Consider the following 27,350-nt stretch of genomic DNA (forward strand, 5'->3'; position numbering starts at 1 on the left):
CGCCCCTGGGTGATTTTCTCAGAGCAGAACACAGGTGTCTTCCCGCTCGTGCAGCCTGTGTCATCCTGATAGTAGACTCCTCTTGCTGAGACAAAATTAGCTCGTTTTCAATTCTTTAATTTCAAATACGCTCTTGCAATTCAAGGAAAAGAAGATCTTCTCCATCTACGGACACTACCCGGTGATCCGGGCCGCCCTGCAGAGGAAGGGCTGGGTGGAGAAGAGGGTTCACTTTCTGTCCAAGGTCATTCCAAGTGTCGAAGACGAAGGGGAAGGAGCGCCGGGTAGAGTATCGGAGGCGTCTTGTGTTTCGTGTGAGATGTTTGTGTGTGTGTCACGAGGACCCAGACGTGACTCGATTCTGCAGGTCCTGTGCTGTGGCCTCACCCTTGGGGAAGGAGTCACCTCCTGGCCCCAGCCTCACGCGTCCAGGCACTGATGAACCCTTTCACACCCTGGTACTGATCACTTCTTGGTGTCCCACCATCCATGCCCAGACCTCCTCCTGTGTCTGGATGGTGTTCATCGTCCTTTAGCGGCCTGGCCCTAGCTGTCCCTCCTCTGGCCCCGTGCTTGGCCCCCTGCAGTGCCCACTGCACCCAGCCCCTGGTCACTGGTCCTCCCTGACCCCACCTGCGCCTACCCCCTGCTCTGCCCAGAGTCTTCATCCTCTTGGCTCCAGGGTCTGTGCTGGGCCCCGTCCCACACGGTGCTTGAGACCCACCTCACGGCCCCGCCCACGTCCCGGGTCCCCGACCCTGGCATGGCCCCTGGCGGGGGTGCCATGCAGTGGACACCCGAGCCTGACTCGACCCTGCTCCTTTCGGGACCCACGGGGGCACCTGCTCCACACTGGGCCCTGTCGTGGGCCTGGCTGTGGTCACGCCTTCCGGCCATGATGCACTGACATCTCCTGTGTGTTGTGTTTGCAGAAAACAAACATGCTGAAGGCAAAGAAAATCAAGAAGTGGCTTTGGAGAAAACAGATGACATCCACGATGTGATGGTAGGTCCCCATGGGCTCCGGAGGGGCCTCGGGTGACATTTACCTGCCTTTGTGCCGTGTCCTGGGGGAGGGGATGTGGCAGAGCCACGGTCACGCCCGGCCTCGAGGACATGCGTGCGTGTTCATGCGTGTGCACGTGTGTGCATCCGTGTGCCCCGTGTTTCTGAGTGTCCCTGTGTGTGCCTCTACGTGTGAGCAGGCAAGCTGGGCCTGTCATCTGTGGAAACCCTGTGGGACAGGATCAGCACAGCCCCCAGGCGGCGACAGTGGCGGTGGAGTCTGCTGGACGCAGCGCCTGCCTGCGGGGCAGGGCAGCTGCCACAGGGCCCAGCTCCCAGGCCTCGATGCTCCCTGGTAGCAGATCAGCCATCAGGGATGGGCTTTGTAGAGCTGTGCTGCCCCGGGAGGGCTCTGCCAGCCGGTAACAGAGGGTCACTGGGGCTCAAGGGGAGGGAAGAAAGTTAAAACAAGACCAAACAGCATCCACCGCGAGCAAGTGTGACGCGTTGACCACCCTGAAGAGCTCCTGTCCCTCCTGTGACCCCGTGAACAGAACGAAAAGACGAGCCACTCAGGGAGGTACTTGCAGGGCTTATGAGTTAAAAGATCTGATACTCAGAACATGTGACGCGCTCACACGTCAGGGGCAGATGACGATCCAATAGAAACGGGCAAAGACCCGACAGGCTGGGGAGCCCATCACTGCAAGTTCCCAGAGCAGATTCCTTTTTGTGAAAGTCGACCATGAGGCTGGGGGGCCGTCCGCGGGTACAGGGCGTGGGGAGTCGGTGGGGCTGGGTCCAGGGGGCCGGGCCTGCGCAGGAGCGTCAGCTCTGGACCGAAGGCCGTTTCTCACCCCGGGCGACCGGGAGGCCACCAAGCTGCTGTCTATGCTTCCGTGTACGACGGTTCATCACACAGTGTGACAAATGACACTTACACGCGAAGGTGGCAGCAGGAGCTGTACATGTCATTCTGAGAGCGGGAACGAGGACCAAGGGCTCGAGCCCAGCGTTCAGGGAGCTGGGTGGGTGCGTTTTGGAAGTGGCATTGGCGGCCTGGGCCCCAGGAGCCCCCTCCCTGCACCCCCCAGCAGCAGTGCTGCTGTCGAGTGGGGGGAGCCAGTCCTGCCGGAACACAGGGGTCAAGGTGGATTGCCCTGAGTCACGGGGGGCTTAGGTGGTCCTTATATGCTGTCTGCGGACAGTGACCACAAAGGGTGTCCGGGTCATCTCTATGGGTAGGATTTTGGAGAATCTTTCCCTTTCCTGGTATCTCTTTGTATGGTTAGAAATTTTTACCAAAAACATGCCATTTTTGTAAACACAAAAGCGCAGACACCAAGGACACCCCTGTCACCCACCCGTTTCTCGCCCCGGGCGCCCGGGTGGCCACCACGCCGCTGTCTAAACTTCCGTGTACGACGGTTCATCACACACTGTGACAAATGACAGCTACTCTCCTGGGCTCCTGCATTCTGAAGGTGTGGGGGCAGCGGAGGAGCCTGTGTCCCAGGTGCCAGGGAGGGGGACTCTCCCAGGTCCACACGTGGTGTGTCCCTGCGGCCGGTGTGGGCACCCACGGGAGGCGCAGCTCAGACCCCACTCGGGGCCCCTGCAGCCCAGAGCCTGAAGCCCCCCACCCCCGTGCCATCAGAAGCCCTGTGTGTAGCTGCTCCCACGTGAGCCCGCAGGAGACCCTCGAGGAACGTGCGTGGCCGCAGTCAGGATGGGAGAGTCACAGAAATCACACACCGCTTCTCACCTAAACCCCGGTTCCTTTAGTCTTGGCGTGTCCCATTGTCAGAGACGTGAGCCTTGGGTGCTGGGTGTGGATAAAGGTTTTTTCTTGCCAGTCCAGGTTGGTAATAAATGAAACACCATACTTCCTCTGGACAGTCAAAAGGGACATCATTGATTATCACAGTCTGAGCTGCGAACAGTTGCTGAATCACTACGGGAAGACAGCGTCCTTCACCACCAAGGTGAGTGGGAGGGCTGGGGGCACAGGCGGGGCAGCACCCTGCCTCCTGAAATGCCAGCACCTCCGGAGCTGGGAGAGCCATCCGTGGACTGGTTCCCTGGGGGATCCTCTCCAGGACTGGAGCCTCCTGCTGGCGCAGCCCGGCATCATTGTCCAGAGGCCCTCAGTGCTGCTGCTCTCAAACTGCCCCCCCAGAGCCCCTGTGCCCCTCGCCCTGTGTCCCTGGGTGGCCCCAAGGCCACAGAAGCACTGTCCTCTGGGCACACAGGCCAAGCCCAAGACAGGGCAGGTGACGGCTGCCACCGCAGCCCGAGCCAGGCTCTGGGCCCTGGAGGGGCTCTGGATCCCAGGGGGGCCGGGCCACCCTTACCTGTGCTGTGACTTCCAACTGCAGAGGGCCACTGCCACTCGGGCACTTCCTGCCCTCACCTCCTTTCAGCCGCCAGCCCCTCCAGGCAGCTGTTCCCCATTTACCCTGAAGGCTGAGGTTAGGGGCGGGGCCCTCCTGGGACGGACAGGCCTGTGTGTACCCCTGGGAGAGATTGGGTAAAAGGGCTTCCCTGGCAACAAGGGCACCATCCCCTAAACCCTCAAGGGTGACAGAGGGGCAGGGACCAAGTGCACGGCTGCCCCCGGGGCTCCCGGTAGGGCTCTGGCCCCCTGCAACGCATCCTTGCCAGGCTTTGGGCCGCTGGTGTCCTTCCGGGGGTGGGCGATGCCTGCGGACGGCCCAGTGGGGCCGGGCGGCTGGGGAGGGGCCGCTCCAGGAGGTGCCCTCCCAGGAGCCCACTGGAGCCGGTGCTGCCCAGCCAGCCTGCGGGCACTAAGACCGGTCCGAGCTGGCCCGACGTGTGGCCGGTGGGCCTGACGAGCCTCTGTCTCTGGAGATCGGGCTGTGTGTGAGCCTGCGGAGCCTGCCGTGGTACGTCCAGGCCAACCCTGACTCCTTCTTCCCACGCTGCCATGACCTCTGCACCGAGAGCGGGAAGCAAGAGTTCCTGGGTGAGTGGCTGGCGGCCCGGCCGAGGTGCCTGGCGTTGAGCGTTGGGCCCGGAAACCCTGCGGGGCCTCTTTCTGGCCCACCTTCCTGCAGGAGGGGCCCCAGGGCGGGGGGTGGGGGTGGGGTGATGGGGGAGGGCCCGGTGCCATCCCAGCACCTGGGACCTCAGCTCTGTTTCACGTGGTAAGAGCCAGTCTAGTAACTTCCATGGGCAGCGTCTGCAAGACAGGAGGCCAAGTGTCAGCAGCTTGGTTCTGATGGGGCTTCTGGGAGAGGCTGGCATGGGGATGGTGCTGGGCCCGGGTCTGGGTGCCTGGGGCACACGGGGACGACGGGCTCTGGGCTGGGGACAAAGGCTGGTCCCTGGTTCGATCTGCCTGGAGGCACAGGAGAGAGGAGAAGGTCAGGGCAGGCAGGGAGGGGGTTGTTCAGGGGGGACCCGTGTTTCCTAAGCACCCATCTGGGGGGCTGTAGAGAGCGACATCTGCCCAGCACTCCTGCTTATGCCCTGACCGCAGGCCGGGGCTCCCAGGAGCCAATGGCCGGATGCAGGACAAGGCAGGGTCGGGGCAGGGTCAGAGGTGACAAGTGCAGTGCGGGCAGGACCGTGAGCAGGGGCCTCACAAGATGGGGGACTGGGTGGAGACCCAGAGGAGAAGGAGGCTGAGGGCAGCTGGCTGGGGAGCTCCAGGCCAGCCCTGGAGCAGGCAGTGTGCCCGCACGTCCTCGGGCATAGGGGCTGGTGATCTCAGGAGCATTTGTTCTGATGGACGGAGGAGGGTGGGTGAGGGGCTGCGTGGGGGGCTCAGGTTCTGGATGTTTCCAGGGCAGCAGTAGCTGCCAGGCAGGTGGATGCCGGGTAGGGTGGCCTCAGATGAGGTGGGGAAGGAGCAGGTTTGTGAAAGAAGTTGCTGGAATATCCAGCTACTTGGGGTGGGGAGCAGCCTTCCTTCCCAGGCCCCTCACGGAGGTGAGGCTCCTCTGGCCGCTGCCCCTGGCATGTGACAGGCGCTCAGAGGCAGCCTGGCCCCATGCCTGGGTCTGGGAGACCCTGAGCTGCCTCTGCGCTGGTGGATACAGCAGGGCCCCTAGCCACCCACAGTTAGAGCGGTGGGAGCCAACATGTCCAGGAAGGTCTGGAGGGGCTCGTGGGGAGGGTCCCGGTGCTATCAGCAGGGGGCTCTTCTAGAAGGATCCCTCTGTGCAGGGCTGAGGACATGGGGGCAGGGAGAGGTGGTGACGGTGCCCACAGACCGTGGCCCTGGGGGTGCAGGAGATGGGCAGGAAACGGGGTGCGTGGATTCTGCCTCTGGGTCTGTAGGCAGAGTGGATGCACAGCTGGGGTGGAGGTCCTGGGATGGATGAGACTCCCCTCCGCAGAAGAGGGAGGATGAGTGTAGAGGTGGAGGGTGTGGGCACGGCGGGGCAGTGGGGGAGCGCCCGGCCCCCGGAGGGCTCTGAGGCAGGAGTGAGCCCCCCGCACACAGTGGGATGCCCGGGCTGGGAATAGCTGGTGCTGGCTGAGTTCCCGTCCCCAGCGCAGGCAGGGTGACGAGGCCTTGGTATCCTTTCAGATGACTTCCGGTGCACGGTGGCCTCCAGCATCCTCAAGTGGGTGGTCAGCCACCAGAACTGCAGCAGGATCACACCCAAGGGCTGGAGGGAGGAGACCGGTGACAGTGACCCCAGCAACAAGCAAGGTGTGTGCCACCTTGGCATGGCCAAGGCCGTGCCACCCCGGGAGGACAGTGGCAGGAGGGGCCATGGAGCTGTGCATCCAGGGTGGGCTGCAGCTCTGCCCCGACCCCCAGTCTCTTCCAGCAGAATGCCATGGGAATGGCGCTCCTGGGTCATGTAGGGAGTCGTGGGCCACAGTGGGTTTAGGCCTACAAGACCCAAATAAGTCCTTTTTGTTGTTATTCACTTTCACAGAACAGTTTTAGGTTCACAGCGAAGTTGAGCAGGAGGAACAGAGTTGTCCCACGTACCCTCTGCCCGTTCCTCCCCTGTATCAACATCCTCCTCCAGATGGTACATTTGTTATAAGTGATGAACCTACACTGACACATCATCATCACCCAGACCCCACAGTTTACATCAGGGTTCCCTCTTGGTTTGGACAAATGTATAATGACATGTATCCACTGATATAGTATCTTTCAGAGTAGTTTCACTGCCCTAAAAATCCTCTGTGCTCAGCCTGTTCATTCCTCCTTCCCCCCAACATCTTATTTTTTATTGTTTCCACAGCTTTGCCTTTTCCAAAGTGTCATACTGTTGGAATCATACAGTATATATGACTCAGACAGGCTTCTTTCACTTACTAATGTGCATTTAAGGTCCCTCCATGTCTTTTCATGACTTGATAGCTCGTTTCTCTTTAGCACTGACTAACATTCCACTGTCTGGATGGAACAGAGTTTGTTCATCCTGTCACCTGTTGAAGGACATCTTGGGTGTTTTCAAGTCTTGGCAGTTATTATTAGAGTTGCATACAGGCTTTTGTGCAGCTGTAAGTTTTCAACTCACTTGGTAAATACTGAGGATCACGACTGCTAGATAATATGGCAAGAGTATGTTTAGTTTGGTAAGAAACTGCCAAACTGTGTTCCAAAGTGGTTGCTACACCATTTTGTGTTCCCACCAGCAATGATGAGAGTTCCTGTTGCTCCACATCCTGGTGAGCATTTGGTGATGTCAGTGCTCCGGATCTTGGCTGTTCTAATAGGTGTGTAGTGGTATCTCATTGTAGTCTTAATTTGCATTCCCCTGACAATGTATGATGTTAAACATCTTTTAATATACTTATTTGCCATCTGTATATATTCTTTGGTGAGAAGTCTGTTCAGCTTCCCTCCAGTTTTAAATCGGGGTGTTTGTTTTATTGTTGAGTTTTAAGGGTTCTTTGCATATTTTGGATACCAGTACTTTATTGTATGTGTCTTTTGCAAATATTTTCTCCAACTTTACAGCTTGTTTTCTAATTATGTTGATGATGTCTTCCACAGAGCAGAAGTTTTAAATTTCAGTGAAGTCCAACTTATCAATTATTTTTTTCATGGATTGTGCCTTTGGTGTTGTATCTAAAAAGTCGTCATCATACCCAAGTTCATCTTGGTTTTCTCCTGTGTTATCTTCTAGGGGTTTTATAGCTTTGTGTTTCAACTTAGGTCTATGATCCATTTTCATTTAATTTCTATGAAGGGTGTAAGGTCTGTATCTAGATTCTTTTTTGTTTTTGTTTTTTTTTTGCATGCAGATATCCATTTTTTCCAGTACCATTTGTTTGAAAAGACTATCTTTGCTCCATTGTATTGCCTTTGTGCCTTTGTCAAAGATCAGTTGATGATATTTGTGTGGGTCTATTTCTGGGCTCTCTACTCCACTGATCTATTTGTCTCTTTTTCACCAATACCACACTATCTTGATTATTGTAGATTTATTGTAAAGCTCAAATTTAGATGGTGTCAATCTTCCAACTTTGTTCTTCTCCTTCAACATTGCATTGGCTATTCTGGATTTTTTGCCTCTCCATATAAACTCTAGAATCAGTTGGTCAATATCCACAAAATAACTTGCTGGGATTTTGATTGGGATTGCTTTGGATCTATAGATCAAGTTGGGAAGAACTGACATCTTGACAATGAACTTTTTCTATTCATGACCATAGAATATCTCTCCATTAATTTGTTCTTCTTTGATTTAATTAATCAGAGTTTTGTACTTTGCCTCATATAGATCTTGTATATATTTTGTTAGATTTATTTAATTATGCATTTATTTCATATTTGGAATGCAAATGTAATGGTGTTTTGTTTTTAATTTCAAATTCCAATTATTAATTGCTGGTGTATAGGAAAGTGATTGACCATAACCACTTACTAGTTCCAGAAGTTGTTTTGTTGTTAATTCTTTTAGATTTTCTACCTAGACAATCATGTCATCTCTGAATAAAAACAGTTTTATTTCTTCTTTCCCAATTTGTATACTTTTAATTTTCTTGTCTTGTTGCATTAGCTAGGATTTCCAGTATGATGCTGAAAAGGAGTGGTGAGAAAGGACATCCTTGTTTTGCTCCTGATTTTAGTAGGAAAGATTCTAGTTTCTCACCATTAAGTATAATGTTAGCTGTAGGTTTTTTGTAGATATTCTTTATCAAGTTGAGGAAATGCCTCTCTATTCCTAGTTTGTTGAGAGTTTTTATCATAAGTGGGTGTTGAATTTTGTCAAATGCTTTTTCTGCATCTATTGATATGATCATGTAATATTTCTTCTTTAGCTTGTTGGTATGATGGATTACATTAATTGATTCTTGAATGCTGAACGAGTTTTGCATACCTGGGATAAATGTGACTTGGTCATGGTGTATAATTCTTTTTATAAATTGTTAGATTTAATTTGCAAATATTTTGCTGAGGATTTTTGCAAATATGTTCATGAGAGATTTTGGTCAATAGTTTTCTTTTCTTGTGATACCATTGTCTGGTTTTGGTATTAGGGTAATGCTGGCCACAGAGAATGAGTTACAAAGTATTCCCTCTGCTTCTATCATCTGAAAGATATTGTAGAGAATTGGTATACATTTTTCCTTAAATGTTTGGTAGAATTCACCTGTGAATCCATCTAAGACTGGTGCCTTCTGTTCTGGAAAGTTATTAACTATTGATTCAATTTCTTTAATAGATATAGGACTATTCAGATTGTCTATTTCTTTTTCTTTGAGCTTTGGCAGATTGTATATTTCAAAGAATCAGTCCATTTCACCTAGATTATAAAATTCGTCGGCATAAAGTTGTTCATAGTATTCCTTTATTATCCTTTTAATGTCCATGAGATCTGTAGTGATGTCTCCTCTTAGTTTTATGATATTAGTAATTTATGTCATCTATCCTTTTTTGTTTTTAGTTAACCTGACTAAAGGCTTATTAATTTTATTGATGTGTTCAAAGAACCAGCTTTTGGTTTCACTTATTTTCTCTATTGATCTCCCATTTTCAATTTCATTGATTTCTGGTCTAATTTTGTTTTTTTTCCTAATTTATTTATTTTTGGCTGTGTTGGGTCTTCGTTGCTGCGCATGGGCTTTCTCTAGTTGCGGCGAGTGGGGGCTACTCTTCGTTGCGGTGCACAGGCTTCTCACTGCAGTGGCTTCTCTTGTTGTGGAGCAGGGGCTCTAAGCATTCAAGCTTCAGTAGTTGTGGCACGTGGGCTCAGTAGTTGTGGCTCGCGGGCTCTAGAGCACAGGTTCAGTAGTTGCGGCACACGGACTTAGTTGCTCCGCGGCATGTGGGATCTTCCCGGACCAGGGATTGAACCCATGTCCCCTGCATTGGCAGGTGGATTCTCAACCACTGTGCCACCGGGGAAGTCCCTGGTCTAAGTTTTATTATTTATTTTCTTATTTTGAGTTCGATTTGTTCTTCTTTTTCTGGCTTCCTAAGATAAAAGCTTAGATAATTAGTTTCAGATCTTTCTTCATTTCTAATATATGCATTCAGTGTTATAAATTCCCCTCTAAGCACTGCTTTCATTGCATCTCACAAATTTTGATGAATTGTACTTTTATTTTCATTGAGTTCTAAATATTTAAAATTTTTCTTGGGATTCTTTTCATTGACTCATGTGTTATTAGATGTACGTTGTTTAATCTCCACATACTTGAGGAGTTTTCCAGCTATCTGTATCTTTTGATTTCTAGTTTAATCCATTGTGGTCTGAGAGCATGTATTTTATGATTTCTATTCTTTTACACTTGTTAAGGTGTGTTTTATGGCCCCAAAGTGTCCTATTTTGGGAGCTATTCCAAATGAGCTTGAGAAGAATGTGTATTCTTCTGTTGTTGGATGAAGTAGTGTATAGATGTCCATTATATCCAGTTGATTGACGGTGCTATTGAGTTCACCTATGTCCTTATGGATTTTCTGCCTGCTGGATCTGTCCATTTCTGAGAGAGGGGTGTTGAAGTCTCCAACTCTAATAGAGCTCATCTATTTCTCCCTGAAGTTCTATCAGTTTGTGCCTCATGTATTTTTTTTTTTTTTTGAGGTACACGGTCCTCTCACTGTTGTGGCCTCTCCCGTTGTGGAGCACAGGCTCTGTACGCGCAGGCTCAGTGGCCATGGCTCATGGGCCCAGCCGCTCCGCGTCATGTGGGATCTTCCCAGCCCGGGGCACGAACCCGTGTCCCCTGCATCGGCAGGCGGACTCTCAACCACTGCACCACCAGGGAAGCCCGTGCCTCATGTATTTTGATGCTCTGTTGTTAGGCACATACATGTTAAGTATTGCTATGTCTTCTTGGTGTATTGACCCCTTCATCATTATGTAACATTCTTTTTATCCCTGATAGTTTTCCTTGCTCTGAAGTCTGTTCTGTCTGAAATTAATATAGATACTCCTGCTTTCCTTTATTAGTGTTAGCATGGTATACTTCTCTCCATCCCTTTGCTTTTAATCTATATGTCTTTATTTACAGTGGAATTCTTGTTGAAAACATACAGTTGGGTCTTATTGTTTGATCACTGTATAATCTCTTTTAATTGATACATTTAATCATTGACACGTAAAGTGATTATTGATATGGTTGGAGTAACAGCTACCATATTTGTTACTGTTTTCTATTCGTTGCCCTTGTCCTTTGTTCCTATTTTTTTTTCTGCTCTTTTTCTGCCTCTTGTGGTTTTAATTGAGCATTTTGTATGATTTCATTTTCTTTCTTTTCCTAGCATAGCAGATATATATAGATACATATAAATTTTTTTAGTGGTTGTCCTATAATTTGCAATATGCATCTACAATGAATGGAACTGCATTTTCAAGTAACATTGACCACTTTACAGTAATGGGAATATTTTATAACAAAATGTTCCTAATTCCTTCCTCCTGTGCCCTGTATCTTTGCTGTCATTTATTTCACTTATCCATAAGCTATAATCTGAATACATTTTTGCTATTTTTATTTTTAATAATAATCATTAAATTATTATGTTCTGTCAGATCAATTAAGGATTAAAAACGTAAAGTTTTAATTTTCCCTTTATTTATTCCTTCTCTAATGCTCTTCCTTTCTTTATGTGGATCTGAGTTTCTGATTTATGCCATTTTTTTTCTCTCCTAAGGACTTCTTTCTTTTAACATTTCTTGCAAGCCAAGTCTACTGGCAAAAAAATCCCCCCTTTTTTTTTGTTTGATACAGTGCTCTGTAGTCCTGTCATCATGTCTCAGTCTTTGGTGAGCCTGTGCCCTTGGACTGTGAACTTCACCACTGCTTCTCCTTTCTTCCCCCCTTTGGTGGGACTGGATGACTAGAGGCGGTGGAGCTGGGTATTTTCCTGCCCCAGCGTTGATTAGGCCCTGATAAAACCCCAGCAGGTCACACTCTGGTGACTATTTCTCCTGAGGGCAGCCTCGTTAAGAACAGAGTGTTCCTCTCCTCCTCTCCCTGCCAGAAACACAAGGGGATTTTCCTCCAATACTCACTGTCACCCCCAGGTCAAGCTCTTGGAGGTAAAACTGACAGAAGTATGGGGCCCCCTAAAAATGACCCCTGGGGTTTCTAACTCTCAGGATTGTCCACGCTGAACCTCCAGCAGTTCGTCCATTGCAGCAGGTGGGTTTCCTTCCCTGGTGCTGGCTCCCACAGAGGTTTCTGCTCTGGTGGCTCTCTGTACCTGCCCATCTGTCTCACCAGTTTTGGGCAGGCTTTTGCCCTGTGACCTCAGTTCTCTGACAGATCTAAGAACAGCCGGCAATTTCCCAGTCTGTTCAGGTTTTCACCTGCTGTTAGGGTGGAGTGGCAACTTCCAGGCCTCTTACGTGCTGGGCACCAGAAATGAACTTTCACTTTAAAATGGTTATTTTTATATTTTGTGAATTTCACCTCAGCACATTTAAGAAATGCATGTTGTAATCTCCGCAGCAACTGCAAAGCTCGAGCGCTTTCTCCCGGGTCCGTGCTCGCTGGCGGCCGCTGGGTCCATCAGGGCTGCCATCTCAGTGGCTGTGCCTGGGGCTTGTGCAGATGTCTCCATACACCTTCCAAGCAGCCTTGTTCTGCAGGCTCCTGCCCCATAGCCCCACGACAGGGTTCAGCTCTCACCCCGTCTCCGCATCCAGCCTGGGGACCGCTGGCTTTGTGTGGGGGGCAGGCCGCCACGTGAGGTGGGAGCCAGGTGCGTGAGGTCTGGCTTCACCTGGGCGGGGGCCTCCCTGTGTTCAGTGCTCCCCAGACCAACAGTGATCTTGGCTCATGGGCTCCAGAGGGAGAGGGTGCTGTGTGAGAGGCTGGATGCGCAGAGTCACAAAGCCCACACGTGCTGGAGCTCTGAGAAGTGCCAGACGTACAGGGAGGTGCTCCTCCCAGCTTCCCGCAGGGCTGGCAGGCATCACTGCAGGGCTGTCCACGAATACCTGTTCTTTTCTCACTGAGGACCAAGTATGTGCTCAGAAGCAGAGGTTTTGTGGAGAGCTCATCAGAAATGGTTTCATTCCCACCCGAGGGGCTGAGAGTCTAGTCGGAGGGTGTGAGGGGGCAGGGAGAGGGGGCTCGGTGCAGTGGGGGGCAGCTTCGGGAGGGGAAAGGTTACCTGCCCAGGCCCAGGTGTGGCATCCAGGGTGGCTGCCCAGAGAAGCGAGAGCCTTCACCGTGAGGCCCTGAGGCACAGACAGGTGGGGTGGCCTTTGCCTGCGCCCCCAGTGGTGCCACTGCTTGGGGACGGGTGGTGGCCCAGGCTCCACGTGCTTGTCCTTGGGTTTCAGTTCCTGAGAGCACGGGATTGATGCTTACAGGCCTCTCAGGGCAGCTGGTGGACGTCGCGTGCAGGGTGTGCGAGGCCTACCTGGGGCGGCTGGAGCACGAGGACATCGACCTCTCTGAAGACGCCGCCAAGGACCTCACGGAGGACGAGTGGAAGGACGTGACCCAGCAGTACTACACGCTCATTCAGTAAGACGCCTGGTCGGCACCCTCTGGGGCCTGCCCGATGCTCGCGTTATCCAGAGGACGCTGGGTGGACTTTAGGGGTTGTCTGGGGACGTTGGCCCCTGGGACGTCTGGGGTGCCTGTCTGGGAGTTGGGGTGCCTTTTTGGGTGCCTGCCCAGGCCCCTGTTGGCTGATAAGAGGATGACACGGCCAGGCGAGGCTGTGGCACCTTGCGCACCCTGCGTGTCCTTTGCGTCATTTGGGGCCACAGCTGCCGTGGGCATCCCCTTCATGGCCAGGCTGCCTGGCTGGCTCTGGGTGGTCGGGACTGGCAGGGCCGTTGCTCGGCCCAGGCCTCCTGACTCCACGACCGTCAATTGCCTCTCACTACCCGGGGGCCCTCTGCGGAGGGCTGCGACCTCTCACAGTGGCCGACAGCGAGAAGCTGGGGCAGAGGCGGGCCAGCACCCGCGGCGGGAGACGCTGTCCGCCGAGGGAACAAGGCAGCAAAGGAGCCCTTGCTTTGGAGGGTCTGCCTGCAGCCCACACGCACCATCCCAGGGTCGTTTCTGTTGTTTTACTCCTTTCCTTCTTTGGATTAAGTATTTTCTTTTTTATTGGATGTAAATACAGTAAAGGGCACGCCATGTGCTGATGGTATTTGTCCAGGTGGATGAAAGTCTGCATATGTGCTCACTGTGTAGCCACCACCCAGATCAAGATAAAGGACATTCCTAGCCCCCCAGCCCCCCTAGTAACCCTTCCCAGGCAGGACCCCACCGAGGTCACACCTCCTCTGATTCCCACCACCTCCACCAATTTGTGGAATTTCATATTCATGGAATCATACAGGGGTTGTCTTATTTGTGACTTCTGCTCAACACAAGACCTGTGAGATTTATCCAAGTTGGTGCAGAAGCTCATTCTTTTCTGTTGCTGTGTGGAATCCCATCCTTTCAATGGACCACAGAACCCTTACTCCTTCTGCTGTGGATGGGCAGGTGGGATACCACCAGTTTTAAACATTTCCCAAAGTGGCTATGCAGCTTCATAAGCCAGCCGTGATACGTGTCCACGCACCCCACTCCCCGCGCCGTGGACGGCCCTTGGCACTGTCACACTTTTTCATTTTCCCTTCTTCGTCGTCTCATCATGGTCTTAGTTTGCGTTTCTCTGATGACTGATGGTGATGAACATAGTTTCATATGCTTACTGGCCATTTAGCTATGTTCTCTTGTGAAGTGCTTATTCAAATCTTTTGATCATGAAAGAGAAAGAGGTTGGTTCTCTGTTTATAAAGTTGATTTCTAAGAGTTCTCTACATAGTCGTCACCAAGTCCTTTGTTAGAGATGTACATTAAGCATACCTCCTCCCAGTGCATGACTTGCCTTTTTACCTTTCAATGAAATTTCTTGATGAGGTCCACTGTTTTCATTTTTTCCCTATTATGGTAGGTCAAGTGCTGGTTAAGAAATCTTTGATTATTCAAGGTCATGAAGATGTTCCCCTATGATTTATTTTACATGTTTTACTGTTTTTCTGTTCACTTTTAGCTTTTCATGATTAATTAATCTTAACTTTTATGTAAGATAAGAGATAAGAGTCAAGGTTCCTTTTTTGTATAGAGATATTCACTGTGAATAAAAAATAAACATGAATTTTGGCGGAACTTGCTTTCAGCCCTGATCAGCACTGATCTATTTTGGTAACTGTTTCATGTACACTTGAATACAATGTGTATCTGCATTGCTAGGTGGTGTGTTATTAAAAGTGTCAATTAAGTCAAGTTAGTTATTCAAATCTATATTCTTACTGATTATTTTGCCTGCTTGTTCTCTGAGATACTGAGAGAGCCCAGTTAAAATCTCCAACTGTATTTGAGGTATTAATAGACATAAAGAGGGTATTTCATAATAAAAGAATCCAATCAAAGGAATCAAAACAATCTGGACTTGGATGTCGTGAATACCACATCAGAATATATAAAACAATCACAGAATTAAAAAAAGAAATAGAAATGCAACAGATTTTTGTGTTGTGACTTTGTATTCTGCTACTTTGCTGAATTCATTTATTAGCTGTTCAATTTTTTTTTTTTTTTTTTTTTGGCGGTACGCGGGCCTCTCACTGTTGTGGCCTCTCCTGCTGCGGAGCACAGGCTCCGGACGTGCAGGCTCAGCGGCCATAGCTCACGGGCCCAACTGCTCTGCGGCATGTGGGATCCTCTCGGAATGGGGCACGAACCTGTGTCCCCTGCATCGGCAGGCGGACTCTCAACCACTGCGCCACCAGGGAAGCCCCCTAGCTGTTCAATTTTTGGGAAAAGTTTGAGAAGGACTTGTATTAGTTCTTCTTTAAATGTTTGGTAGATTTCACCAGTAAAGCCATCACGTCTAGGGCATTTCTTTGTTGGGAGAGTTTTGATTACTGATTCAAGCCCCTTAGTTGTTATAGGTCTATTCATATTTTCTGTGTCCTCATGATTTAGTCTCAGTAGGTTTTGTGTTTCTGGAAATTTGTGTATTTCCTCTAAGTTTTCCAGTTTGTTGGTGTACAGCTGTCCATAGTACTCTCTTATAATCTTTTTTATTTTTGTAAAATCAGTAGTAATGTCCCTAATATCATTTTTTATTTTAGTAATTTGAGTTTTCTCTGTTTTTTCCTTAGTCCATCTAGCTAAAAGTTCATCTACTTTGTTGATCTTTCCAATGAACCAACTTTTGGTTTTATTCATTTTCTCTATTGTTTTTCTATTTTGATTAATTCTGCTCTAATCTTTATTATTTCCTTCCTCCTGCTAGCTTTGGGTTTAGTTTGTTCTTCTTCTTTTTCTAGTTTCTTAAGCTGTAAAGTTAGGTTATTTGTTTGAGATTTTTCTCATTTTTTAATGTAAGCCTTTATAGCTCTATATTTTCCCCTTGGTACTGTTTTCACTACATCCCATAAGTTTTGACATGTTGCATTTTAATTTTCATTTAACTCTAAGTATTTTCTTTTTTCTTTAAAATTTATTTATTTATTTAGTTAGTTTTGGCTGCACTGGGTCTTCATTGCGGTGCACAGGCTTCTCATTGCAGTGGCCTGTCTTGTCATGTAGCCGGGGCTCTTGGTGCATGGGCTTCAGTAGTTGTGGACATGGGCTCAGTAGTTGTGGCTCTCAGGCTCCAGAACACAGGCTCAGTAGTTGTGGCGCACGGGCTTAGTTGCTTCGCAGCATGCAGGATCTTCCCAGACCAGGGCTTGAACCCCTGTCCCCTGCAATGGCAGGTGGATTCTTAACAACTGCGCCACCAGGGAAGTTCCTATCTCTAAGTATTTTCTAATTTCCCTTGTGGTGTCTACTTTTATCCATTGGTTGTTTAAGAAAGTGTTGTTGAATTTCCACAGATTTGTGAATTTTCCAGTTGTACTTCTGTCATTGATTTCTAACTTCATCTCGTGATCAGAGAGGATACTTTCTATGATATCTATCTTTTAGAACTGATTAAGAGTTAATTTGTGGCCTAACTTATGGTCTATCTTGGAGAATGTCTCATGTGCACTTAAGAACGATGTGTATGTTGTTGTTGGGTGGAGTGTTCTGTATGTTTCTGTTAGATCTAGGTGATTTACTGTGTTAAGTCATCTATTTCCTTATCTTCCGTCTTGCTCTTTTATTCATTATTGAGAGTGTGGGGTATTGAAGTCTCCAGTTATTGTAGAACTGTCTATTTCTCCCTTCAATTCTGTCAGTTTCTACTTCATGTATTTTGATGGTCTGTCATTAGATACATAAATTTTTATAATTGTTATGTCTTCTTGCTGAGGAAGATATAACCTTATTAATATATTATGTCATTCTTTATCTCTGGTAACCTGTTTGACTGCAAGTCTATTTTGTCTGATATTAGTATAGCCACATCTCCTCTCTTTAGTTACTGTTTGCATGGAATATCTTTTCCATCCTTTTACTTTCAGTCTATTTGTGTCTTTAGATCTAAAGTGAGTCTCTTCTAGACAGCATATGGTTGGATCATGTGTTTTTAATTCATTCTGCAGATCTATGTCTTTCGATTGTAGATTTTAATCCACTTACATTAAAAATAATAACTGATAAGAAGGGACTTCTTTTTTTTTACAGCTAAATTTTTTTTAAATAAATTTATTTTATTTTGGCTGTGTTGGGTCTTCGTTGCTGCGTGGGTTTTCTCTAGTTGTGGCAAGCTGGAAACTCTGGAAATCAGATTCTCCTCCTTCTCCAGGGTTTGCTGTTTCATGTTATTGTTTCTATTTATTGTTTTTGGTTTTTTGATTTCTGCAGTCTGTCTCTGTGCCTGAGGTGTAAATTTAAGGTCTTCTTAGATCTTTTCTATGCCTTTCTCTGGGCATGCACAGTCACTTTCTAATTTTCCCTTTATATGCAGTTGTTTTTAAATGTCCTAGTCTTTTAATGTCTGGCTCTCCAAAAGGGAAGAATAATAAAATGAAGGGGAGGGAAGGGTGCTGGCCCTTTAAATCCCCTGGAAGGCACTTCAGCTGGAGGGGGTGGGGCTTATAACACTGGGGGTGAGGTCCAGCAATAATGGCTGCCTGTCTTATTTGTCTGTACCTCTATCATCAGGAGGAGCAACCAGTGATCAGAGAGAGCACAGACCCCCAATATCTGGAGGACAGGGTTCTTTTTTCCCCGCCCTGGCTCCTGCAAGCTGTGTGCAAGCTGCTCCAGGACCCATGCACAGCTGCCTGCCACAGGGGTGGGACATGGGGAGCTGCTACAGTGCTAAGAACTGGTATTGACCAAAATTAACTTCAATTTACTGTCTAAGGCTTCCCTCAGAGGTTGCACACCTTTAGTAGACTCCAGAGTTCCAAAGCAGTCACTCTTTGTTCACAACCCCAGTCCTTTCCAGCCACTAATCTTTTTCTGTCTCTATGGGTTGTATTTTCTGGTTTTTAATAATACTGAGTCTTCCAATCCATAGATATAGAATGTTTCTCCACTTGTTTAGGACTTTTAAAGTGTGTATCAACAATGTTTTATAGTTTTCAGAGTTCAAAATTTATACTTCTCTTGCTAAATTTATTCCTGTATGTTTTATTATTTTTAATACTATTATGAATGGAATTAATTTCTTAATTTTAATTTCAGAATTTTTGTTGGTAGCATATAGGAATGCAATTGATTTTTGTATATTGATCTTGTAACTGTGACTTTTGCTGAACTCATTTATTAGTTCTAATAGTTTGCAGTGTGTGTGTGTGTGTGTGTGTTCCTTAGAATTTTCTACATGCAGTATATGTCATTGTAGAAAACAATTTTATTTCTTCATTTCCAGTCTTGAGTTCCAGGAACTCAAGATTGGTCTAACATTCAAAAGTTGATCAGTTGCATATTCTTCAACCTTAAAAGGAAGGAAGTTCTGTCAAATGCTACAACGTGGATGGACCTTGAGAACGTTATAATGCGTGAAATAAGCAAGACACAAAAAGATAAATAATGTATGATTCCACTCATATGAGGTACTCAGAGCCATCAAAATTACAGAGACAGAAAGTAGAATGGTGGTTCCCAGGGGCTAGGAGTTAATGGGTACACAGTTTCAGTTTACAAGATGATGGTGGTGATGTTTGCACAAAGTGAGTGTACTTAATGCCACTAAACTGTACACTTAAAAATATTTAAGGTAGTAAATTTAATGTTATATGTATTTTACCACAGTAAAATTTTTGGAAGAAAAAATAAATCGGTAAATTTCATCATGTTTACAGAATAAAGAAGAAAAACTGTATGAGCATCTCAGTAGATGCAAAACACTGATGGAATTCAATGTGTCCATGTTAAGTTTTGTTGTTGTTTTTAGCAAACTAGGAAAAGAAAGAAACCTCCTTAATTTTTTTTTTTTTTTTTTTGCGGTACACGGGCCTCCCACTGTTGTGGGCTCTCCTGCTGTGGAACACAGGGTCCGGACACGCAGGCTCAGCGGCCATGGCTCACGGGCCCAGCCGCTCCGCAGCACGTGGGATCCTCCAGGACCGGGGCACGAACCCGCGTCCCCTGAATCGGCAGGCGGACTCTCAACCACTGCGCCACCAGGGAAGCCCCAGAAACCTCCTTAATTTGATAAAGTTTATCTATAAAAATCCTAAAGCTAATAGATTTCTTAATGGTTATGAACTGAAAGTGTTCTCCTAGAAATCAGAATGAAACAAAAATTCCCACTATCATGACGTCTAGTCAGTATTGCCTGAACAATCTGTTGAGTTTCATAGTACAAGAAAAAGAAAGAAAAGGCATAAAATCAGAAAGGAAGACATAAAACTCTTTACTTACTGATGACCTAATTGTGCACATAAAAAATTTTAACAATCATAAAGAAAGTATCATAATTAAGTCAGTTTAGCAAGGTCACTAGGTACCAGGTCAATATACAAAAGCCCACTGTATTTCTGTGTACTATAACAATCACAAAATGAAATTTTAAAAATGAAATTTACAATAACATCAAAAACCTACAAATATCCAGAAAAAATATAACAAAATACAAGGAAAACCCTAAACTGAAAATTATAAAATTATACAGAGAAATTAAAGACCCAATAAGTATGTGTGTGTGTTGTGTGTATGTGTGTGTGTATAAAACCACATTCATGAATTAGAAGACTCAGTGGTATAGAGATGTTTGTTTTTCCCAAACTAATCTATAGATTCATCAAAATCCATGCAAGGGGGGTTCGTGCCCCGGTCGGGGAGGATCCCACATGCTGCGGAGCGGCTGGACCCGTGAGCCATGGCCGCTGAGTCTGCGCGTCTGGAGCCTGTGCTCCGCAACGGGAGAGGCCACAACAGTGAGAGGCCCGCGTACCGAAAAAAAAAAAAATTCTTAAGTAGTTCTCTAAGACCACTAATCATAATTTAAAAGTTGATAAATTGTACTTTATTGACATTAAGCACTCTGTTTATCAAAAAACACAACAAAGAGAATGAAAAGACAAGCCACAAACTGGAGGAACATATTTACAACACGTATATCCAACAGAGGTCTCGGATCTAGGATCTTTAAAGAACGCCCATAAATCAGTAAGAGAAACAATCCCATTGGAAATGTCACATAAGAAGACAGCAAATGGCCAATCAGCACATGAAGAGACACTTAGCATCACTGAATTCATAATTCAAAGGTGAATTAAAACCACAGAGATGCCACTGCACACCCACAAGAACGGCGGAAAGGTCAGCCGAGATGTGGAGCACCGGAGCCTAAATCTGCTGCGGGGGGCGCGGGGGAAGGGGGTGAGGGGGGTGTCTGGAAATCGGTGTAGCCTGTCTAGAAAAGCCTCAGGCGTTTCGTATAAATTGAGGCATCTACATAACCTACAACCCAGCTCTGCCGTGCTTGGGGCGTTTGTCCAAGAGAAATGAAAACACATCTGCAGAGGGTCTTCATTCATAATCTGGAAACCACCAACGGTGTGAAGAACTTGCTGCTGATGCCTGCAACACCACACGTGGCTCTCAACGTCGTTCTGTTGACTGAACGAGCCCCTGGTGCGAAGTTCAGTGCCACAGGAGTCGTCCACACAGGGGTGGGGAGAACAGGTCAGAGGCAGAGGGGTCTGGCCCACGTGGTCTCCAGGGCAACATTTTGAGGGGTTGGAAGTGTTTGCATCTGGACCCAGGTGGCACCTGCACGAGAGCCCCATGCGAGAATGGTCAGCTCTCCCAGCAGGGCTGTGCCCTTGGCTCGAAGTCCCAGGTGTAACCAGTGGGTGGCAGCAGCAGACCCCGCAAGGGCCGCGGTGGCACCTTCCGAGCTAGGGAGCTCGTTAGGGAACCAGAGGGCGGTTAGCTCTGTCTGTCCCCATTCCTTCCTTGTTGAGGCTCCCGGGGTCCCCACGTGTGGTGTGCGTGTCGTCAGGACCAGAAGGGCAGGTGCTGTGTCCCTTTCTTTCTTATCACCAGCATCTGGGGGGACAGTGCTTGTTCTCTGGCGATTATGGGGGTGTCTGGGATGGGGAGCTTGGCCAGGCCTTCACCTTAGGCTGGGGTCCCGCCTCCTCCCGTCAGTCCTCTGCCCCCAGGGGGAAGTGACAGTTTTCCTATTGTGATGCACAAACTCACAGGGGACTCCATCCTGCCTGGATGCCGCTGCAAGGGGCTGAGGCCTCGTTCCTAGCCCCAGGGCTTGGATGCCCTGGGGAGAGAGTGGGGACCCTTCCCTGAGGGAAGATCAACCCCTGTCTTCTTCCTGAGCCCAAGTGGACATTGCGTTTGCTGGTCTCCTGGGCAGCTCTGCCCCTGGCCATCAGGCTGGGCTCTCGGGGACCTGCCTCATTTCTCACGGCATCTGGACCGGTCTCTGCTGCTGGACGGGAGGGTTACAGACAGCTCGGGACTCACACCTGCTTCCGCCAGGTCCTGTCTTCTCCCTGGGGTCAGGTAGAGCGTGTGCACCACCAAGGTGGGCCAGGGGGCTCCTGGGGCTCCCCTTCTGTGTGTCCTGTAAGAACGAGGGGGCGAGGCCCCGTCTGACCCGTTGCCCACGTTCCCTGCACCAAAGGGGGCTCCTGCTTTCTCACGGCCCAAACTCTGTTCCTCGGTGTGGGGGCCTCTCCCCCACCATCGGGGACCCCACTCATCGCTTCTCCCTCCCTGTTGCCCCCCCTTCCCAGCAGGGTGGGCACAACATTGTGCACAGACGTCCGTGTCCCAGAAAGCTTTTTCCCCATGCCAGGGCCATCCCTGCAGGTGGCGGCAGGTGGCCTCGGAGCCCAGCGCAGTGTCCTCTGCTGCAGTCCACCCTCGCGTGGGGTTGCGATGCGGCCCGGGCCGGGGTGGGTCTCCTGGTCCCAGGCTTCAGGGACGCACCAGCAACCGAGCTTTGAACCCACGCAGACAGCTATGCCGTCTGCCTGCCTTATTCCCTTAAGTTATGGTGGGTTCCTGGGGCAGCCCCATGGCTGCCGCGAACATGTGGCCACCAGCCAATCTGGCAGTCAAGCCCACGGGACACTAAGCTGGCATCCAGCCTGCGTCAGCTGCAGGACCCTGGGTGCTGCCGGCGTGGGCAGCTCGGCTTTCCCACACGGGCCTGCAAGGGCCACCTTGACGTGGGTCCGGCACAAGGACCCTGGCCTTCATCTCCCGGCACCTTTTCTGGGCCCAGGCACAGCGCCCCGGGGTGTCCTCAAATTGGGGGTCCCCACGACCCTACAGGCCACGTTCCCGGGGAGCCCGTCGGGCGGCAGGAGGATGTTCTGAGCCTGCCCCTCGCCCTTTCCTCGGGCGGCCACTTGCTGGCACCTGGGCACCGTCCTCAGAGTCTCACGGGCTTTCTGGATCTTGCTTTGTAGCGGCGAGGCGTTCATCTCCAATCCAAGAAATTACTTTTCGCAGTGCCAAGCTCTGCTGAAAAAAATCACCTCTGTGAACCCTCAGACGGAGATTGACGGGCTTCGGAACATCTGGATCGTAAAGCCCGCGGCCAAGTCCCGGGGCCGAGGTGAGTCCCGAGCTGGGCGCCCTGCGGGGACAGCCAGCCGTGGCGGCGGGGGGCCTGGGCGCCAGGCTCCCTGCGGGGCTCAGGACTCGCGGGTCCCAGGGAGCGGGCGTCCCAGTGACACTGGTCTTCATGGCTGCTGTTCCAAGTTTTGCTAAGTAATTAGGATTAATTAGGAAGTTCCATCTCTGGTCCTCAGTTAGACTGTCTGTAGTTTTCTTTTTCGTATTTGCTCGCTCACCAGCTGCTGCAATGGAGTGAGGACTCCGCATCCAGCAGCAGTGGGGGCCTGGGCCCAGGGTGGTTATAAAACCCCCGGAGGCACTGGCCTCTTGCAGGCACATCCTGAGTGCCCTGTGAGCTCTGTCCCTGGTGACCCCCGCTCAGGTTTTCTACTTCTCCTTGCGTCACGGCTATGACCGTGCCCTCTCATTTATTTCTAATGGTGAATACTGTGGGTTCTTCATTTAAAAACAGGATTTCAAGGTGATCTTCCAATCTTATGAGTGTTTCCGAAGAACCAACTTTTGGTTGCATTTTTTCACTTTTCATGTGAGGGATCGTTCCCTCTTGGTGCTGACTTAAATGCTAAGCTTATTTCTTCCCAAACATCCTTGTGCAGCAGTAGAAGCTTTCAGGCTATGGAAATGTCCTCCGAATACAGCCTTCCCTGCATCCTCTTGTTTATGTTATATGATGTTCTCTTTTTCCTGAGTATCTAAATAGACCTTACCCTTTGCATATTCTATTTGCCCCTTGAGTTATTTGAGGGGTTTTATTGTTGCGGTAAATTCATAAGTGGTTACTTTTTATGTGATTTTTAAAAAAGCTTTATTAATTTGTGACATTCCTGCATTCCTGAATATCCTGCATTCAGGATGTCCTGAAACATTCTCTTTCCTGAGCTTCTGCCTGCTCTCAGCAAGCACACTCCTGGGCCGGGCCAGTTTCCCCCTCTGGGCTCTTTTGTGAGCCCAGACCTTCCACCCACTGCCGACACTGCATCCCCGGGGACGCTCCACAGACACCTCAAACCCACCTGTTCAAAACCGAGTGCACGCCATTGTGCCTGGTCACTGGCTATGCTCCCACCGCCTGACCCCCAACCCAGTGCCCCCGTCTACTCTTGGCCCAGGGGTGTGCAGCTTCGTTCTGGGCTTTGGTCTCAAGACGGCAAGGTCTCCACTTGCTGTAACTGAAGAGCAGAGTCCTGTGTTTTGTGAGGAAAGCTCCCTCGTGCCCCGTGCTGTCACTGGCCCTGGGCCTCGCAAGTGGCACCCCGCCCCCCCGTGCCGGCCAGGAGAGCCAGACCGCCCCGCGTCTCGGCCTCTCCTCACGCTTGTCCATAGGAGGTTGGCAGGGAGGATGGCGAGTCCCCCCACCATCTTGTGACATAGTTCAGGCTTCCGGGGTGTCATGGCAGAGAAAGAGAGGGCTGGGGAGGGGGTCTGTCGGTGACATTAAATGCTGCAGCCCAGGGAAATGCACATCACTTTGGCTCAGATGTCACTGGTCACCACCAGTCACACGGCTTAACTTTGGGTCATACAAACCCTCCTGCAAAGTGGAGGGGTGCAGACGTGGGGGAAGAGTCGTGCACCCCAACCCCGCCCTGTTCACCCCCACTTGTCCAGTCGCCCTGGGTGTGAGGCCTCGCCGGCCCTTGGAGCCCATGGAGCAGCGCATCACCCCGCCTGCTGGTTTTCTGAAGCTGCAGAACCCGCCCTGCTTCCCTGCTCCCCCCACACCCGGGCCAGGGCTCAGCTCGCTGGCTGCCTCTTCACGGGGCCTCTGTCCCCATCCCTGACCTTCCCTGTTCTCAGTCCTCTCTGAAGCCCCGGGGTTGGCCTTGTGGTGGGCGAGCCTGGAGGGCTGCCCTGGCTGTGGCCTCTACCCCGAGGGCAGAGCTTTTCCCGCGCAGCCCCCAGCGCAGGACCGCAGGCGTTGTTCTGGGGCTGGGGGCTGAGCGGTGGCCTCTTGCAGACATAGTGTGCCTGAACCATGTGGAGGAGATCCTGGAGCTGGCGGCCACAGACCCGCCCCCTGCCAAGGGCAACATGTGGGTGGTGCAGAAGTACATCGAGACGCCCCTGCTCATCTACGACACCAAGTTTGACATCCGGCAGTGGTTCCTGGTCACCGACTGGAACCCGCTGACCATCTGGTTCTACAAGGAGAGCTACCTGCGCTTTTCGACGCAGCGTTTCTCCCTGGACAATCTGGACAGGTCAGTGGGGGTCAGCGAGGTGCCACCGAGGGTGGGCTCCCACCAGCACCTGGAGTGTGAGGCAGGTCTCGTGTGCCCGGTGGGGTACTGTGCCGTGCTCGGGCCTGGGGAGGCTACTCAACCTCCCTCTGCAAGGGGCGGGCCCAGGCCCCCTGCCCATCAGAGCCAGTGCCTTGCGCCCCCATGAGGTGTGCACCTTCTCCAGAAAATCCTAAAAGCACCGTCTTCCATGTGCTCGTGGGCAGCAGGCACCCTCTGCAGTGGGTGCCGCTGCCCCTCCGCTGGGAAGGCTGAGTGGCCAGCCGTGTCCCTCTGCTGACCACATGGGCCGGGCTTGGGGTGCAGCTCTGCTTGCTCTCTCGGTCCCCTCAGCCTGTGGAGGGAGGGGACAGGTAGGGCTCCTTTGGGTGGCTCCTGGGGACCAGCCCCTCAAATCCTGCAGTAGACCCTGCAGGGCCTTTGCTTTGTGAGCCCCCAGAGCCCTGGGTGGGGATCCTGCAGGTGGGGAAGCTGCTGGAGTGTCTGGGGAGGTGGGGGGCGGCTCCCCGACGAGGCAGCGTGTGGGACGTGAGGGTGGCCTGAGGGGTCCTCTGAGGATGACCCCAGCCATCCGAGGTTAGGAGGGGTGAAGACGATGCGAGCAGTACCCGATACAGGGTGCAGGGGGTGCCGGGCAGCAGCTCAGACCTGCAGGAGTGGGTGCCCTGGGGTGGGTGAACCCAGCCCCACTAGGGTCCCAGAGCGGGCAGGCCGGGTGGGTGTCAGGACAGGAGCCCACTAGCGAAGTCTTGGGAACGTGCCATTCTCCTGAGAGAATAGCTGTCACCTCTCTTTCCAAATGGAGGGCCTCCGTGGCTCTGCTTTGTGACCACACGCGGGGTGCCCAGCTGGGTGCCTAGGCATCTTGGCGGGGGCTACAGGGGAGCCCGTCTGTATCACGAGGACTGAAGTTTGCTTAACAGAGACCTTGAGGGGGTTCACTGTGCTCAAGCTGGGGGCTGTGACCACACCTGGGGTCACACCTGGCAGGAGCAGGCAGCTGGGACAAGTGGTCCTGGCCGGCAGCTCAAGGAGCTTTGTTCCCACCAGGCCGGGAGGGCCTGGAGGAGGGGTCCTGGGCTGACTGGGCAGTGAGAAGCCCCTGGAGCCCCTTTCAGCCTGCCCGGCCCTGCCAAGCTGTGAGCTGTGTGCCTGGCAGGTCTCTTACCCTCTCTGAGCCATTTCTCCATCCGGGACCATAACCCTCTCCCCAGGCTGACAGGAGATTCTCTGAAATTGTTTCTGAACTGTGTCAGCTGCCAAACAGCACTGTTTTCAGCTCCCAAAACCCTTCTGTACGCCTGTGTCTTGTTTCTTGTAACTGTCTTACGGGAGTACAACTCCCTCTTGGTCACAGGGGCGGTCTCACCACCCAGAACAAGATGGCAAATCCCCAGGCCCAAGGACACGTTTAAATGAAAATGACTTTGAACAGGACCCATGTATTTTATAATCTCCTAGTAGATGCTATTCAATTTAAATCCTGTTTAGAACAATGCCGGAGTATAAACGAATTAATTGAAAATTTCAGTTAGCAAATCCTTCCAGCCTTGGGGGGCTCTTGCTCTCCTCCAGGGACAAGTGGGGAAACAGGCTCAGAGGGTGGTACTTGCTGGAGGCCCCTAGTTGGTGGCCCCGGGCTGGCTGGCTTCTGCCCTGCCCGCCCCTCCACACCCCGTGGTGGTCCCAGGCCCGATGGGAGGGCTGTCCTGAGGTTGCCTAGGAGGATAGGGAACCCGTCAGAACCCCTCCTGCAGCGGCGGTGCGCCTGGGTCAGGGCCCATGGGGGCAGGGGCTTGGGGGCGGAGCCTTGGGGCGGGGTTTGGGCGGGGCCTCAGTGTGGGGTCCTGGGGCGCCCACTGGGAGGAGAGAAGCCTGCGCACCCGCCCCTGACCCTGACGGCGGCCTTGCCTCGCAGCGCCATCCACCTGTGCAACAACTCCATCCAGAAGCACCTGAAGAACGACAAGGACCGGAGCCCCCTGCTGCCGGGTCACAACATGTGGACCAGCACCCAGTTCCAGGAGTACCTGCAGAAGAGGGGCCGCGGGGCCGTGTGGGGCAGCGTCATCTACCCGTCCATGAAGAGGGCCATCACCAACACCATGAAGGTGGCCCAGGACCACGTAGACCCGCGGAAGAACAGCTTTGAGCTGTACGGTGCCGACTTCATCCTCGGGTGCGACTTCAAGCCCTGGCTGATCGAGATCAACTCTAGCCCCACCACGCACGCGTCCACGCCGGTCACGGCTCAGCTCTGCGCGCAGGTGCAGGAGGACACCATCAAGGTGGTGGTGGACCGCAAGGTCGACCGAAACTGCGACGTCGGCAACTTCGAGCTGCTGTGGAGACAGGTGAGGGGGGCGGGGTGTCCCTCTCCTGCCAGCCACCTCGGGGTGGCCCCTCCCCACGCCCCGGGGGTCTCACCCAGCTGGCCTTTGCCATCCAGCTTTCCAATCTCTCCTCTCCAGCCAACCCCAACTCTGTGGCCACCTGGCAGGGGGCCCTCTGGCTGGGCTGGCGGGATGTCCGTGGCCTCCAGGCCCCTCTAGGCTGTTCCTTTTCTGACCTGCAGTGTCCTCCGTCCTCCTGGGGTGAAGATCCAGCCTTCCTTCAGGGGTCTTTCCAGGGGCCTGCTCCCCCAAGGAGCCCTCCTGCAGGCCAGGCTGCAAAACCCTGCAGCCTGGCCCCCCTGGA

General features: G+C 51.0%; 1 protein-coding gene across 1 annotated transcript in view; it reads left to right on the forward strand.

Annotated features, from left to right (window-relative positions):
• The window catches only part of TTLL8 (tubulin tyrosine ligase like 8), a 39,845-nt gene that overhangs the window by 11,915 nt on the left and 580 nt on the right, over positions 1-27,350 (forward strand). Inside the window, 9 exon segments of the mRNA XM_060114202.1 lie at positions 146-284; positions 933-1,006; positions 2,862-2,990; positions 3,877-3,991; positions 5,564-5,689; positions 12,747-12,933; positions 22,242-22,390; positions 24,371-24,614; positions 26,572-27,007. Coding sequence (XP_059970185.1) covers positions 146-284; positions 933-1,006; positions 2,862-2,990; positions 3,877-3,991; positions 5,564-5,689; positions 12,747-12,933; positions 22,242-22,390; positions 24,371-24,614; positions 26,572-27,007 — 1,599 coding nt within the window.

This window comes from Mesoplodon densirostris, chromosome 11 (genome assembly GCF_025265405.1).
Source record: "Mesoplodon densirostris isolate mMesDen1 chromosome 11, mMesDen1 primary haplotype, whole genome shotgun sequence".
In the NCBI taxonomy this organism is placed as follows: Eukaryota; Metazoa; Chordata; class Mammalia; order Artiodactyla; family Ziphiidae; genus Mesoplodon; species Mesoplodon densirostris.